Source organism: Carcharhinus amblyrhynchos, chromosome 12 (genome assembly GCF_965287045.1).
Source record: "Carcharhinus amblyrhynchos chromosome 12, sCarAmb.v2.hapA, whole genome shotgun sequence".
Taxonomy (NCBI): Eukaryota; Metazoa; Chordata; class Chondrichthyes; order Carcharhiniformes; family Carcharhinidae; genus Carcharhinus; species Carcharhinus amblyrhynchos.
This window is the reverse complement of record NC_137335.1, coordinates 62,314,388-62,329,538: the sequence shown is the minus strand read 5'-3', so window position 1 is coordinate 62,329,538 and position 15,151 is coordinate 62,314,388. Positions and strand designations below refer to the sequence as shown.

General features: G+C 42.7%; 1 protein-coding gene across 1 annotated transcript in view; it reads left to right on the top strand.

Annotated features, from left to right (window-relative positions):
• Positions 1–8,598, top strand: part of LOC145351035 (protein kinase C epsilon type) — a 555,315-nt gene extending 546,717 nt beyond the window's left edge. The window contains exons 14-15 of the mRNA XM_080200633.1: positions 1,811–1,957; positions 5,819–8,598. Coding sequence (XP_080056759.1) covers positions 1,811–1,957; positions 5,819–5,965 — 294 coding nt within the window. The 3' untranslated portion in view covers positions 5,966–8,598. The remainder of the gene's footprint in view (positions 1–1,810; positions 1,958–5,818) is intronic.
• Positions 8,599–15,151: the final 6,553 nt, after the last annotated feature.

Here is a 15,151-nt window from a genome sequence, read left to right as displayed (position 1 = left end):
CCCAGAGGGTGGTGAATGTGTGGAATTCACTACCACAGAATGTAGTTTGAGGCCAAAATGTTGTCTGATTTCAAGAAGAAATTAGGTTTGGCTTTTGAGGCTAAAGGGATCAAGGGATATGGGAGTAAGGGGGTCTGAAATGATCAGCCATGATCATGATGAATGGTGGAGCAGGCTTAAAGGGCTGAATGGCCTACTCCTGCTTCCATGTGCATGAGGATTGCCCCAGGGTAATTCCTTACAGTAAGTTGTAAACCTGACATAAAATGTGTTATTTTTAACCTCGTATCCTCCAAGCTTGTGTTCCCCAGTCTAATCTGCTTTCCTCCACAGAGCTAATTTGAAGCATTTTCTTCCTAAGATCACACAATGGTTTACATGAAGACAGTCCTATGGCCTATTTGATCTCACCGTCTCAAAACACCAAACCTACTGCTTTCCCATTACAGCATCTAGCTTTTTTTTCCCAAAAGGAATCAATTGTCTTGATTTCCATTCTGCTTCCTGGTAATCCATTCCAACTGTTGGCCACCCCATATGTAAAGAAATACTTCCTGGCATTTGTTCTTTGAAGTGTTTGTGGTAGCCAAACATTACAAAGACTTAAGAACTCATGATCCACATTTCCAGAAACTTAAGTGACTGTTTGCCTGAATGCAGTGGGGATTTCTGAGACAAGTTTTGGGATAAATTTTCATTGGAATATTTAGAGTTAGGCTTGGCATCACAAGTCCTGGATAATTGTGTCTTATACTGGCAATATTCCTGACCATCATTAACAAATATCAGCCATTTCTACATCAAACATACATAATATTCTCATTCCAAAAGTACTTGCTGCCTAACTCAAGCCTATTCTTTTTGATTTGATTTATTATTATCACATGTATTGGTATACAGTGAAAAGTATTGTTTCTTGCATGCTATACAGACAAAATCTACTGTTCATAGAGTACACAGGGGAGAAGAAAAGGAGAGGTTGCAGAATATAGTATTGCCATTACAGATAGGGTGTAGAAAAAGACAGTTAATATAAGGTAGGCTTATTCAAGAGTCTGATGACAGAAAGAAGAAGCTGCTTTTGAGTTGGTTGGTACGTGTTCTCAGACTTTTGTATGTCTTTCCTGGCAGAAGAAGGTGGAAGGGAGTATGTCCCGGATGTGTGCGGTACTTGATTATGCTGGCTGCTTTTCTGAGGCAGCAAGCTGTGTAGATGGAGTCAATGGTTGGGAGGCTGGTTTGCATGATGGACTGGGCTACGTTCACAACTCTTCATAGTTTCTTGCAGTCTTGGTCAGAGCAGGAGCCTTACCAAGCTGTGATACATCCGGAAAGGATGCCTTTCACGGTGTATCTGTAAAAATTGGTGAGACAAACATGCAGAATTTCCTTAGCCTCCTGAGAAAATAGAAGCATTGATGAGCTTTCTTAACCTAGCATTAGTGTGGAGGGACCAGGACAGGTTGTTGGTGATGCGGACACCTAGAAGCTTGAAGCTCTCAACCATTTCCACTTCATTCCTGTTGATGTAGACAGGGGCATGTTCTGTAAGATCGGATCTGTATATTTGGATTGTAGTCTTGCCCTTCCTGTTGCCATTGGTAACTTTTTAAAAGTAAAACTTGACATTGTTTGTAAATGTTGACTTCAGAGGGTGCATCCGGCCTATTGAAGTTTGACTCATAACTGGAAGCTGCATTTTTCATTTTTGTTCTGTCGACACACAATTGAAGATATTGAGGAAATACCCCGCAGCTTTTTATATAAAATGAATAATCAGATATCTTACTTTTTACTTTTTTCATTTCAGTTTATGACGAAGAGCCCAAATAAACGTTTGGGTTGTGTTACATCACAAGGTGGGGAGGAGGCCATTAAACAGCACCCATTCTTCAAGGAGATTGATTGGGTGCTGCTGGAACAGAAGAAAATAAAACCTCCGTTTAAACCAAGGATTGTAAGTACCTTTGAGACGTACTCTACTGACAGGGAAATTCATTATGGAAACACAACAATTATTGAGAAAGTGTTTACATGGAAAAATGAAGCAGCTAGCATGTCCCCCCTAGAGTATCTGCCCCCCTGTCACTGTGTGGAATGCAGAGGCTAGTGGGGTAGAATGGGAACCTTAGTGTCATTCTGAGAGAGAGCAAAATGTGCAGGAGATGGGAAGTACCCCATTGAGGGCTCAATCAAATACTGTGGGCAGTTTTAAAACCAGAAACTTAAGGGCAGAATCTTAAGCCTGCACTCTCTGCCTGTGAGATCACTGGAGGAAGCTCAAAATCTGGTAAAAAATCGGAAATCACAATTCTTGCTGGCAAAATTGCGATTTCCGTTTTTCCCCACCCCTCGCTGGCGAAGAAATCAGATTCATGCAGGTCCACAATGGGTGTGAACCTGATTTTAATAGATTTTCAAGTCAATGAAATAATAAGGGGCATGGATAAGGTAAACAGTCAACACCTTTTCCCAAAGATAGGGGAGTCTAAAACTACAGGGCATAGGTTTAAGGTGAGAGGGGAGGGATACAAAAAGGTCCAGAGGAGCAATTTTTTTCAAGCAGAGGGTGATGAGTGCCTGGAACGTGCTGTCAGAGGTAGTAGAAGAGGCGGGTACAGTTTTGTCTTTTAAAAAACATTTAGACAGTTACATGGGCAAGATGGATATGGAGGGATATGGGCCAAACGCAGGCAATTGGGATTAGCTTAGAGGTTAAAAAAAGGGGTGGCATGGACAAGTTGGGCTGAAAGGCCTGTTTTCATGCTGTAAATCGCTATGATTCTATGATCCTAATACATTTGCATCTATTTATCCACCCACCTCAACAAATTCTCCCTCCTCAGTAAATTTTCATACCTCACGTCTTGTCAGTGAGGTTCTCAACAGGGATCTACCCGGGTGAGGGTATTGCTCCAGGGGCACAAAGGCCGTTTAGCCCCCAAGGGAGAGAGACATGGCCAGCTAGTGCCCTGGTACTGCCCCAGCACAGGTTGGCACTACCTTGTTAACAGTGCCAGGTTAGCCGTGCCATCCTGTGCCGGGAGCATTGCTGGGGCAGACCCGTGAGGGAGCCTCATGGGGAAGTGGGCTCATCTATTTGTGGTGGGGGGTGGGGGAGGGGGAGTTGGCACTGTAGGGGGATACGAATGCTGGTGATGATGTGGAGGAGGTGGAGAGAAAGGGGGGGCATTCATGAGGGGATGATCAGCGAGGGAGAAGGGACAGAGATGTTGGGGATGATCAGGGAGGAGGGAGTGGGGTACTGGGGAGGTTTGGGGGGTGGGGGGGTGGATGGGGATACCAGTGCAGAGGGGACGGGAATGCTAAGGACGATCGGGAAGTGGATGGGGATGCCAGGTAGGTTCGGGAAGGAGAGAATGGCGATGCCAGGATTGATCAGGGGAAAGGCCCCAAATACCTCCATAGTGGTGGGGGGGGGGAGGTGGTTTGGTGGTGGGGTGTTAATTATTATTTGTAAGCATGCTGCAGGAGGTTGGCTGGTGGGGGGGCTCAGTTATTTATTATATGTGATCAGAGTGCCCTTTATAAAGGAACTGTGGAACTGGTTCCCGGTTCCAGGAGTCACTGCCTTGCCAGACTGGAAGCGTAAACCATGCCCACTCTAATTTTTGCTTTCAAAATGTCAAGAACGAGAGTGAAACAGATTAGTCAGAGCTGGAGACTTCCACACCAGTTTTCTCACCAAAACTGACATTTTGACAAATTCTCGTAAGATTTCCCCCCTCAGAGTTGTCTGATCATTACTGTTTGGTTTTTCTCAATTGCTGCTGTAGCAGTGTCCTGTAATTACTGTGCTGGTCTTTGATTTTAAAAAAGCCTTCGGTTTCTCAATTTAAATAAAAAAGTTATTAATTGCATTCTTACTATAGTTGTCAAATAATGTCATTAACTTACATGTGGCAGACGGAATGTTAGGGCAAGTAACTAAAGTAATGACAAAGCTAATGTCTTAGGGCAGAGGTCACACACGAGATTTGGTAACCATGAACCATTGGATACACAAAACGAATCTGATTTGAAGAAGTTCACATCAAAGGCTGAAGGGCTTCTAAGTGCGCACTTTGTGGTTTGGGTGGCTGATCCAACCAGCTTGTGCAGCTTTTCCGCTTCCTGCCAGTCTGATGCTTGGGTGCACACTAATTATAGGATAGTGTCTGTCTGGGAGAATCTTGCCTGACATCTGCATTGAGGTTTCAGGGAGATTCTTGAGAAAGGTGATGAAGAGGGCACTGGTATGTGGTTTAACCGCAGTGACCTACTGCCAACTTATTTTTCTGCAAGTAACCACGACGATAACTGTCGATCTTTGGTGGCCCGAAACCTTGAAAAAGGTCATGAACTTTCAGATGTGTGTGGCTTTCTTTCACACACACACACACACACATATACACACACCAGTCGTACACAGACACAGAGCGTGTTGAATTTTTGTATGTGGCTGTGGAATTTAAGGAACAGATTAATGGCAGCAAAAAAAAAGGTAAGAATCTCCCACATTGATTTTGCCAAATACCCAACAGAACCTGAAAAAAATTGATGGCAACAGTCAGTTTTTAAGAGCTGCTTCCAAGCATGACAGAGAGCAGACATAACCCATAGCATCCCTACACAGCAGAAGGAAGTCATTTGGCCCAGTGGGTCTACACTGACTCTCTAAAAGATCATTTTACCCAGGCCCAATCTGCCCTATCCCCGTAATCCTGCGCATTTACCACGGCTAATCCACCTTTGACACTAAGGGGCAATTTGGAATGGCTGTCCGATAGAGCATTCCACGCAGGCCCTATCCCTGTAACCCCGTGTATTTACCCCACTAAATGAGTTGTTAGTCAGTGGAATTCTCTTCCCCAGAGAGCAGTAGAGGTTGGATCATTGAATTTATTCAAAGCCGAGTGAGACAGAGTTTTGATCGACAAAACAGCCCAGGGTTGTGGGATGGAGACAAGAAAGTGGAGCTGAAACCACAATCAGATCAGTCATGATCTTCTTAAAATATTACAGCAGGCTTGAAGGGCTAAATAACCTACCCCTGTTCCTAAGTTCTATGTTCTTAAAGAGGCATATTACATATAAGAACATAAGAACGTATAATTCATTTGACAAATTAAACATGATCAAATTTGACATTTTGTGCAAAGAGTGGTTTTCAGAGCACCAAAATCCAAGACAAAAATAATCATCTCTACATGAAATTAAACAGGACACTAAAGAGGGAAACAAATCATTTTAAGTCAATAAAGAGAATCTGAATGCTGAAATATTTCACAAAGTCCATCTTATAAAAATCTTCTCAATTCTATTGCAAGGAAGAAGTCAATGTTTTATTTGGCTAGCATATATACGATGGGCTGAATGAACACCTTTTGAATGAACACCTTTTGCATAAGTCTTTCTTTCTGTGTTTAAGACAGAGGGGAGAGCTATTGCATGTGGCCATGTCAGGACCCTGGGCGTGGTTTTATGGTCCTTCCCACTGGCGGGATCACCCAGTCCCACTGGTGGCGATTCCCTCCTCCATTCCCACCACTGGTTCCATGGCAGCAGAAGGTGTGGTCGATGGGGAACTGGCCATGGTGGCTGTCTCTGTCACTGTAATACACGTCAAAAAGTGGGTGAGGGGGCAGAAAATCCCACATAGTTCCTAATATTACACTGCTTAATTTCAAGCTTTTGGAATCACTTCTGCATTGACCTCCCCTTCTCCCCCCATCATTATATTTACTTGCTTTGTGCCTCAGATTTCAATGCAATCGTCATTATCTGCTCTTCTGAAATACTTCTCATTGTTCTTTAGAAAACCAAAAGGGATGTGAATAACTTTGACCAAGACTTCACACGCGAGGAACCTGTGTTGACGCTGGTGGATGATGCCATTGTTAAGCAGATAAATCAAGATGAATTTAAAGGTTTCTCCTATTTTGGTGAAGAATCAATAGCCTAAGACATTTTCCTGGTGCTGCCACTACACACCATTACCATGCAATGGTCCTAGAAGTCTAGCAAGTCATTAGGATTGAGTTTTTCTTTAGTACTGTGTAGTACCTGCATTTCCCTGCAGTGTAAGTGTTTTATGTTTCAACCTTGTTTCCATTTTCTGATGTCTGGTTAAATTAATGCACTCCAGGGTTTTCGTTGTGTTATTTCTATTTAAGTAAATAGTTATTTTTGCTCCTGTTTCAAGCCCTCCGCTCTATCAGAGGAGATGTGTGTGCGTGTGTGTATGTGTGTGTGTGTGTGCTGTGTGTGTAATGCAAACAGTATTAAACGTACTGTTATCCCGTAGCACTGCAGGTTCATTCGTATACAGCAGGAACTCCGGTACAAGGAAGTGGAACAATTGTGCGACAAAGGCACGTGAAGCGGAACTACATACCAGAGCTTGACTTAGAAATGGAAGCCAAGGAAAGTCAACCGGTTGGCCAGCTTGTCTGGTCAATCAGTTGATTCTTCCACCAGTATGGAAATTGCTCAGGCGAAACAGAAAGGGTTACTGAGTGGTTTATTTAGTTATTTTTTAATTTTTTTGTGGAGATGTTACACTGTTTTAAGTTGTCACTATTTTGTGCAATTTTGAGTGAATTAGGGTGTTTGAAGTTACTTCACATCTACCCAGCCGAGATAGATACTCAACCTAGTAGATTGCGAGTCAGTCATGATTATTGTGCTCACTTAGTTAACTACTCAGTTCTTTGGTGACAGTCCTACAACTTACAGTGTAATATTTTACTGTAACCTAGATCTTGAACAATCACTTTGCACTGAATCGTAGGCTTACTTTGCAACCAATGTCCATCACCAAGACCAGAGTTGTTTGAGCTTTTTGTTATGGTAGTGTGTTACTTTGGCACATTGCTCATGTCCCTATTTATACTACTGTCCCTTATCTGTACTATATTTTCAAGTGTGTATCTTATTTTTTTAACAAAGAATAGACTATGAAATATTAAGCATTATACCGAGACATAACAGAGGACTGACGATCAAATGACACAAGAACTGACAAGATAATATGATGGTGTACATTGTTTAACTTTTTATGAGTTATCCCATGAGAAGTTGTGGCTGTGGTTGAGGAAATGACAATGTACACACATGCTACCAGTTTGAGCAGGTCAGGTCTGGTTGTATTCTATTTTAATGTTTCGTGTGTGTGGGTGAATGTATATGAGCGTGTGTGTGTGAGCATGTGTATGCATGCACGCGTGCGTGTCCTGAAGTCACTTAGAATTTTACTGGACTGGTTTCCCAGTCACTGGGATCCATTTAATCTGATGCATCTGGATTGCCAGATGCACAGAAATACTTGTGAGTGGCAAAGCAGCGCTAAAAAGGGCTCTTTGCTTTTTGTACAGGCAAGAAGTTGTAAATACTGTTTGCTGCAAGGCCTATGGAGTTCATTGAACAGTATCAACTGCTGCATGTTCAGGCATATTATATATATATTATAAATATATATATATATATATATTAGTCATTGAAAAAAGTAATTAATGATAATGTTCATGTGCAATACTCTGTATGTGTATTTGTTCAAGTTGCTAACTCAAAGTCTAAAAAGTTGAGTTCTTTTTTTGTCCAACATCATAACCTTGTATTAAGCTATACTGGACCTGGAGTACAGTGCTTCAAACTGTACTTAAAGGGTGTTATTAAACATTCGGATGGAAATGAATGCAGACATTTGCAATACTGTTCCAGTTGCTCTCTTAAAGCAAGATATTTTAGAATGGAGACTCACAAAGTCGAAGGGCATTTTTTTGATTATTTATGTGATGCAAAACACGTAACTTTTTTTTTCTTATTCAGTACATTCCTGAAGCTTCTACAGATATGTTCTTCAGTCTGCTGCGTCAAGCATGAGCATTCGTAGTATTAGTGAACATAGATCAGGCCTCAGATCTAACATATTTGTGTTCGGTTTGTACAGTATGTGACAGGTGGTCAGGTTGGTTCATAACGAAATTTTTGCATGGGAAGGTGTTACTCCATTATTAGTTTTTGCCTGTCTCACCCTTTACAATCGGTTTACATTTCCATGGGAAAAAAGACGTGTTACCTTTCCGCTTGACTGTTGAAACTGTATTTTTTTCTCTCTCTCTCTCTGAAATGTGAATGCACTGTTGCATTGCTTCCCTGTCTGTGGTTAGATCTTCCCCTTTTCTATGTCTGCCTGCCTGGAGCACTGAAGCGCAAAAAATAAAAGCGACAGCATCTCAGTCTCCTTGCTTCTCCTTCCTCCTCTATTTTACATAGAAGAAAAGAATCGCATGTCTGCTTTATGGAGAGCGATTAAAAAGGTTGTCTCCAAAAACAAGGCAAAAAAAAATTACCTCTTTTTAACTTAAACAATGTACAAAACATGAGTCTGGCTGAATCAAAATGTTTTAGTTTCTGTTTTTTTTTTGTGATGCTTTGTTTGTACAAAAAGTATTTTCTTCATGGATGTATTTTAAATTTCCTGCCATCATTAGTGTTATTTCATTGTAAGCATTATTACTGTGTGCCAAATGTACTGTATTCAGCAGGACGTGAATGTGTAATGTTTGTTTTGAACCCTAATAATAAAAAAAACACAATGTCATTGCAAGATCTATTTGATTTCTTTCTGAATTATACAATTTTCTATCAAAATCATTGTCTGGAGTTCTCCCAGAAAGAGCTAAGTGCCCAATAGGTGGGAAAACGGGAGAATTTCCTACCTGTTTCGTGGGTGTGCTTACCTCAACTAATCGCCGACAGTCTGAGCAACATAGAGTGCATCGGAGTGATTCACGCCTGAAAGTGAGGGGTGAGGCCTCATCCCACCCGAGAGGCTGGAATCAGCCCGCTGAGTGGGCCACTACGTTAGTGCTGATCTGACAGTGCAGCGATTGGCACATGCACACTGACCCATTGCTGGCCTCCCGCTTTCTGATCGCTGGCCTCTCAAACACCCTCACTCCATTGCAGGCCTCCTGACCCCACACCTCGGGCCAGCCCGAGCCACCCCTCTGTCCCGATCTCCCCTCCACACCAACGGCCAGCCCAACCTCCGCTCCCAATGGCCAGCCCTGATCACCCCCTCACTCCTCCCCCCCGATCCCACTTGTAGGCTCCCACCATACTCCCAAATGGACACGTCCCCAGAATGCCCCAGCCCCTGAGCATTGCCCACTGCCTGGCGGGCAGTGCCAAGGTGCTTGGTGGGCAGTGCCAGGATGGCACTGTCCAAGGGACATCTCTCCTTGCCCTCAACCACCTGGGGGGCTATCAATGACATCCATCCCCACCAGCAGGGTGAGTATATCTGTTCCCCATTAGTGGGGAGCAGTTGTAAACTCTGCTGGTGGGAATCTCACCCGACGGGGGTGGGGGAGACACTAGCAGACGCAGAGACTACCATCCTGGAACTGTTAATCATATAGAAACATTAATTTCCATGACATTTCTATATGATACTCAGCTCTGCATAGTTTATCCATGCTGAGCTGATTACATCAGCAAAAGGAGCCTGGGAGACTCACAACTGGCTGGATGCCAGACGTGAGTCCCGCCAGAGGCCCCCTCCTGATTGTCTTCTGGCCGCTTTGAGCAATTCCAGCAGTAAAAAGTCTGACAACACCAGGTTTTAGTCCAACCTATTTATTTGATAATATACTCGCAAGCTTTCGAGGGGTTACCCTCTTCGTCAGGTGAATGCTCCATTCACCTGACGAAGAGGGTAACCCCTCGAAAGCTTGCGAGTATATTATCAAATAAATAGGTTGGACTAAAACCTGGTGTTGTCAGACTTTTTACTGTGTTTACGCCAGTCCAACGCCGGCATACCCACATCAATTCCAGCAGCACAGTGGGCTGGGGGGAATCCCGGCCACTGTGTCACTTAACGGCCCAAACCTTCCAATCAATGTCTGCACCCCTGGTTCGGACCCTGATTTTAAAAAAGGGTACCTGTTTATCATCCTCTGAATTTTGTGAGCACTCTTCCGATGGAGGCTTCTTCCAAATGGACCCAGAGCAGAAAACCTCAGAGATATCAGCGCAGGGAAACTGCACAGAAGCCATGTCCCCCATATCACAACATGAGCTGTTATATTCCGGCAAGTAATGTGTTTAAATGTCCCAAAGCTCCTTTGAAAAGCTATAGAGATGAGATACGGGGAATGCTGATGAGATAAATGGGATAGGGTAGGGTGAAGTAAGGGGCTAGGGTGGTAAGATAAGTGTGTAAGGGAGTAGGGTGGGTAAAGTGGAAGAGTTGGTAAGGAAAATATGGGGTGGGGGGAATGGGGCTAAGGATCTATGGTAAGTAAGAGGGTGGGTAAAGTAAGGGGAAATTGGGAGGGGAGTTGGGTGTTAAGGCAAGTCTGTGAGAGTTGTGGGGAAGTCAAGTGGTGAGGTTGGGTCGTGGGTTCACTGGTAGAGTCAAAAAAAGGTGGGGTTGGGTCAGATTGGGCTGGGGATAGTCAAGGTGGCTAGTCAGGGTGGCGATGAGGAGTCAGGTGGTCAGGTTGTGGGGAGGGTTAGTTATATAGTTACCCAGGAGTTAGTCTAGGATTTTTCTGTCTTAACATTTTCTGGGTAACTATTCAGTAAGTCAGAATCAATTGAAGTTTCCCACTCTAACTCAGAGTTGGAGACTTTTTTGAAGGGCCCCTGGGAGCAGAGGAACTTCAGGCTTCTGAGCAATTCCCACGGAGTCAGAATTTTCCTGTCCTGCCCACCACGGGAATCACAGCTGGTGGGGGGGAGTGGGGAGGATGAACCATGCAAAGATCCAATGATCTCGGGCAGAATTTTCTGGTTTTGGGCCAGGCTTGGCTGGAAAATGCTGCCCATTGCATTGAAACTTGCGAGGGGTCCCATAGCTCATTTTCAGGATTATGTCACCTCCAACTCTCAGGAGACCAGAAGATCTGGGCCAATATTTAGCATGCTTTTTCAAAAAAGCATGCCCATCTAAGTGCATTGATCATAATTTGCCTTGAAAATGTTTCGGCTGTGATTAATACAACGCCTTTCTCTCTTTCTCCAGAACATTGGTTTCCATGACAGCATGCCATCCGGTGGGTGTAGATGGAGGTATTAGTGCCATTCTCAGATGATGCCACCTTAAATGACGGAAGATGTTGATGTTTCTTTGTTGGATACTGAATGATATTTTGTGACACCACAGTGGCGTATTTCATATTTAAGTGTTATTTTTCCAATCTCTCTTCTGTTTTCACCCTGGATATATAATTACTGGCCAAATAGAAACAGGAAAGTAAGGGACAAAAACAGGAAATTTCATCAAGACTTTATTATAGAGAATTGCAACTTTTGACTTGTGAAAACAATTAGACAAAAGTCTAAAGGGGCATATGTTCCTATTACTGAGCCGAGTTAATTGGATTGCTTGAGTGTGATACATAGTGAAAGATCATGCAGAAGGGATTGCACGCTGATCTAGTCACCCGCCCACTAATTAAAGTTTAACATTTTTAAAGTTTTATTTATTAGTCACAAGTAAGCTTACATTAACGCTGCAGTTAAGTTACTATGATAGAAAATTGGCCAAGCTTTTTACATACTTCTCACTGATCGGAAATTCTGCCCAAGAGCTCTATTTTTGTACTTTCATCACCTGCTGCCTCAAATAATTATAAAAGTTGATGGAATGTTGACTTTTATCTTAAGTGGACTACAATATGCAGGAGTGGAAGCTATGTTCTTGTTATATAAAGCTCTAGTTAGACCCCATTTCAAGGACTGCATTCAGTTCCAGGCATCACAGGATATATTGGTTTTTTGCAGGAGTAGCCGTGCTAATGTGTTAGGCTAACTGCAGTAGAAAATAATTAAATCAGGAAGACAGGTTGCGTAGAGTAGTTTGGCATTCTCTTGAAATTCAAGGAGTCAATCAAGATTAATTCGAGTGGCACGGTGCCACAGTAGTTAGCACTGCTGCCTCACAGGGACCCGGGTTCAATTCCTGCCTTGAGTCCACACTGTGTGTGCGGAGTCTGCACATTCTCCCCGTGTCTTACGTGGGTTTCCTCCAGATACTCTTGTTTCCTTCCACAGTCTGAAAGATGTGCTAGTTAGGTGCATTGACCATGCTAAATTCTCCCAGTGTACCCAAACAGGTGCCAGAGTGTGGCGACTAGAAGATTTTCACAGTAATTTCATTTAATGTAAGCCTACTTGTGACACTAATAAATAAACTTTGAAAGTTTAAACTTTAATTGAGGCACGATGATTAAAGCAGTTGATAGAATAAATAGGAGCTAGTTCCTCTGATGGCGAAGCCCAGAACAAGGGGACATAACCTTAAGGTTAGAGCTTTCTAACAGGTCCAATGCCAGGAATCACCTCTTCAAACAGAGTGGTGAAGATCTGGAATCCTGTCCCCAAAAAAAGGTAATTGAAAATTCCTAAAGCAAGATGACACTCTTCCAACTTCGATAAGTGATATGACTTTATGACCAGATTTTGCAGTCAGCGGTGAAGAGATGCCATTCACCATTAATCTCAAAGAAAGCTGCCCACAAGGACCTCAAAACCTCTTATGGCCTTTATGTCACCTTGACTGACAATGTCTGTGCCAGCAGTTAGGGTTCCCTGACATCCAACGACAGTCAAGCAGACTAAACAGCCAATTTCGTTAAAGAATTGTCAGAGACATGAATCAGGGAGCAATTAAGTGGTTTTATCATTTGTTTATAAACTTAATTTTATGGAAAACACTACAATAATTGGGGCGTAGACATGGGATTCAAGAAGCAGTTGAAATGTCACAAAAATAATCATTTTTATTATTTTAAAAATCGGTTTTTTAACATGGAAAGGAGACATTTGGAAGTTCACAAATATTGGATTAGATTTTTCCAGGCCAATGAGGTTGTTAAGCAGTAGTTATGACTTAGTTTTTTATTAAAGACTTATATATATGTAAATCAATAAGGTTTAGCTTCATCGAGGATTTGCCACAATGGGGCTAATCGCATAAGTATGAAATTATTGAGTCCATTTGCCAAGATTCTGACAGGGCACCCTATGGGACAGCAGGGAAATACTGACAACAATTTCTTTTCAGCTGTGTACTTGCAGACGCCAGGGGTTGCTCTCAATTTCACAGACTAATGAGAGTGAACATTGACTTGTTTGTTATTTTAAAAGAAATATTAAGCCGTTTATTTTAATATGCAGACACCACACTTCATTTTACCCCTCGGAACCTTGACAAAAGAGTCAAGATTCCAGGATCAAAATCTAATATGACTACCCACAGTCTAGAGAAAAAGTATGTGAAAAAGTGAGGTGGAAATAATCAGAAAGGTGAAATTTTATGCAAACAATTTGTCGACATCTATAAAAATAGGCATCATAGGGAATAATGGAAGAAATATTTGCACTTTGCACACATTAGTAAATTATTCAACACTGTATCATGCAATTAAGGAGTTGTACTTCGATGATAGTCCGTTCAGATCATCAGAGGGATTGCTCCTCAGAAAAGGATTTGTATTTGATCATTTCTGTATTTAATTACAGAGATATATGAGAAATTAGTAATATTCACACTTCATAAGTGCCAGTCAATGACCATCTCCAACAAGAGAGGATCTGACCATCGCTCCTTGATATTCAATGGCATTACTATTGCTGAATCCCCCACTCATCAACATTGGCAATTCCTACAATGACCAGAAACTGAACTGGACCAGACATATAAATACTGTGTTTACAAGAGTATGTCAGAGGCTCGGAATCTGACAGTGGTAACTCACTCCTTATCCCCCCAAAGCAATGGTCGCAATCCACAAACGTGATGGAACACTCCCCCTTTGTCTGGATGAGTGCTGCTCCAACAACTCCCAAGAAGTTTGATACCATCCAGGACAAAGCAGCCCATCTGATTGGCACCTCATCCACAAACATTCACTCCCTCCACCACCAATGCGCAGTAGCAGCTGTGTGTAACATCCACAAGATGCACTGCAACAACTTTGTAAGGCTCCTTCCAAGCCCACAGCCACTACTACCAAGCAGGACAAGGGCAGCAAATACATGAGAACACCATTACTTGGAAGTTCCCCTCCAAACCACTCACCATCCTGACTTGGAAATATATTGCCATTCCTTCACTGTTGCTGGGTCAAAATCTTGTAACTCCCTTCCTTAAAGCGCTAGGGGTGTACCCTACATCTCAGGGATGCAGCACTTCAAGAAGGCAGCTCACACCATCTCTTTAAGGGCAATTAAGGATGGGCAGTAACTGCTGTCCTAAGCAGCAAAGACTACCCCTTGAATGATCGAATAAAGAGATCATGAAGAATCACTGCCCAGAACATGGATGCAATGCTGAAAATTGTTCAAATGTCATTGCTAGAATGCAAACGGTGGATCCAGGTCTTTGTCTCTGTACCTGTCTGCACTATATCTGACAACAGTCCTTCCCCGGTTCTCCACCATGCTTAACACTTGCCTTCCCTGCAGCACACTTCTTCACCTCACCAAAGAGCACATTCATCTCTTTCTTGCTGCCATCACCGCAGGATCTGATAGCTTTCTTGACTCACAAAGTAGCAAGTTCAGATCAAGGACATCTTCTGATCTCACATGTTTCATTTCATACCTCAGCCACTTGCCTTTTTGCTGAACTCCTCTTCACTCTGCTTGCAATCTTATTTCCTTTAACTTTCAGTAAATGCAAGACAAGCAGTAGCCTCTCACAGGCCCATTCCTTTTCAACAGCTACTGTTTCCGTCTCACTTATACTGCAGGGGGAAGAAAAAGCTCCCAAAATTGAAGAAAGGTGCAGCCCCAATGGAGAACAACCCACCATCCAAGCCATAAATAAGATAAAGCATGACGTGGAAATGCCAGTGTTGGATTGGGGTGGGCACAGTAAGAAGTCTCACAACACCAGGTTAAAGTCCAACAGGTTTATTTTATATCATGAGCTTTCAGAGCATTGCTCCTTCGGCTGGAATTGGCAAGAACTCGGTGTTGCAGAGGATGAGAGATGGTGGTGTAGTGGTATTGTCGTTGGACTAGTAATCCAGAAATCCAGGATAATGTTCTGGAGACCTGGGTTCAAGTCCCACTATGGCAGATGATGAAATGTGAATTTACAAAAAAAATCTTGCATAAAAGTCTAATG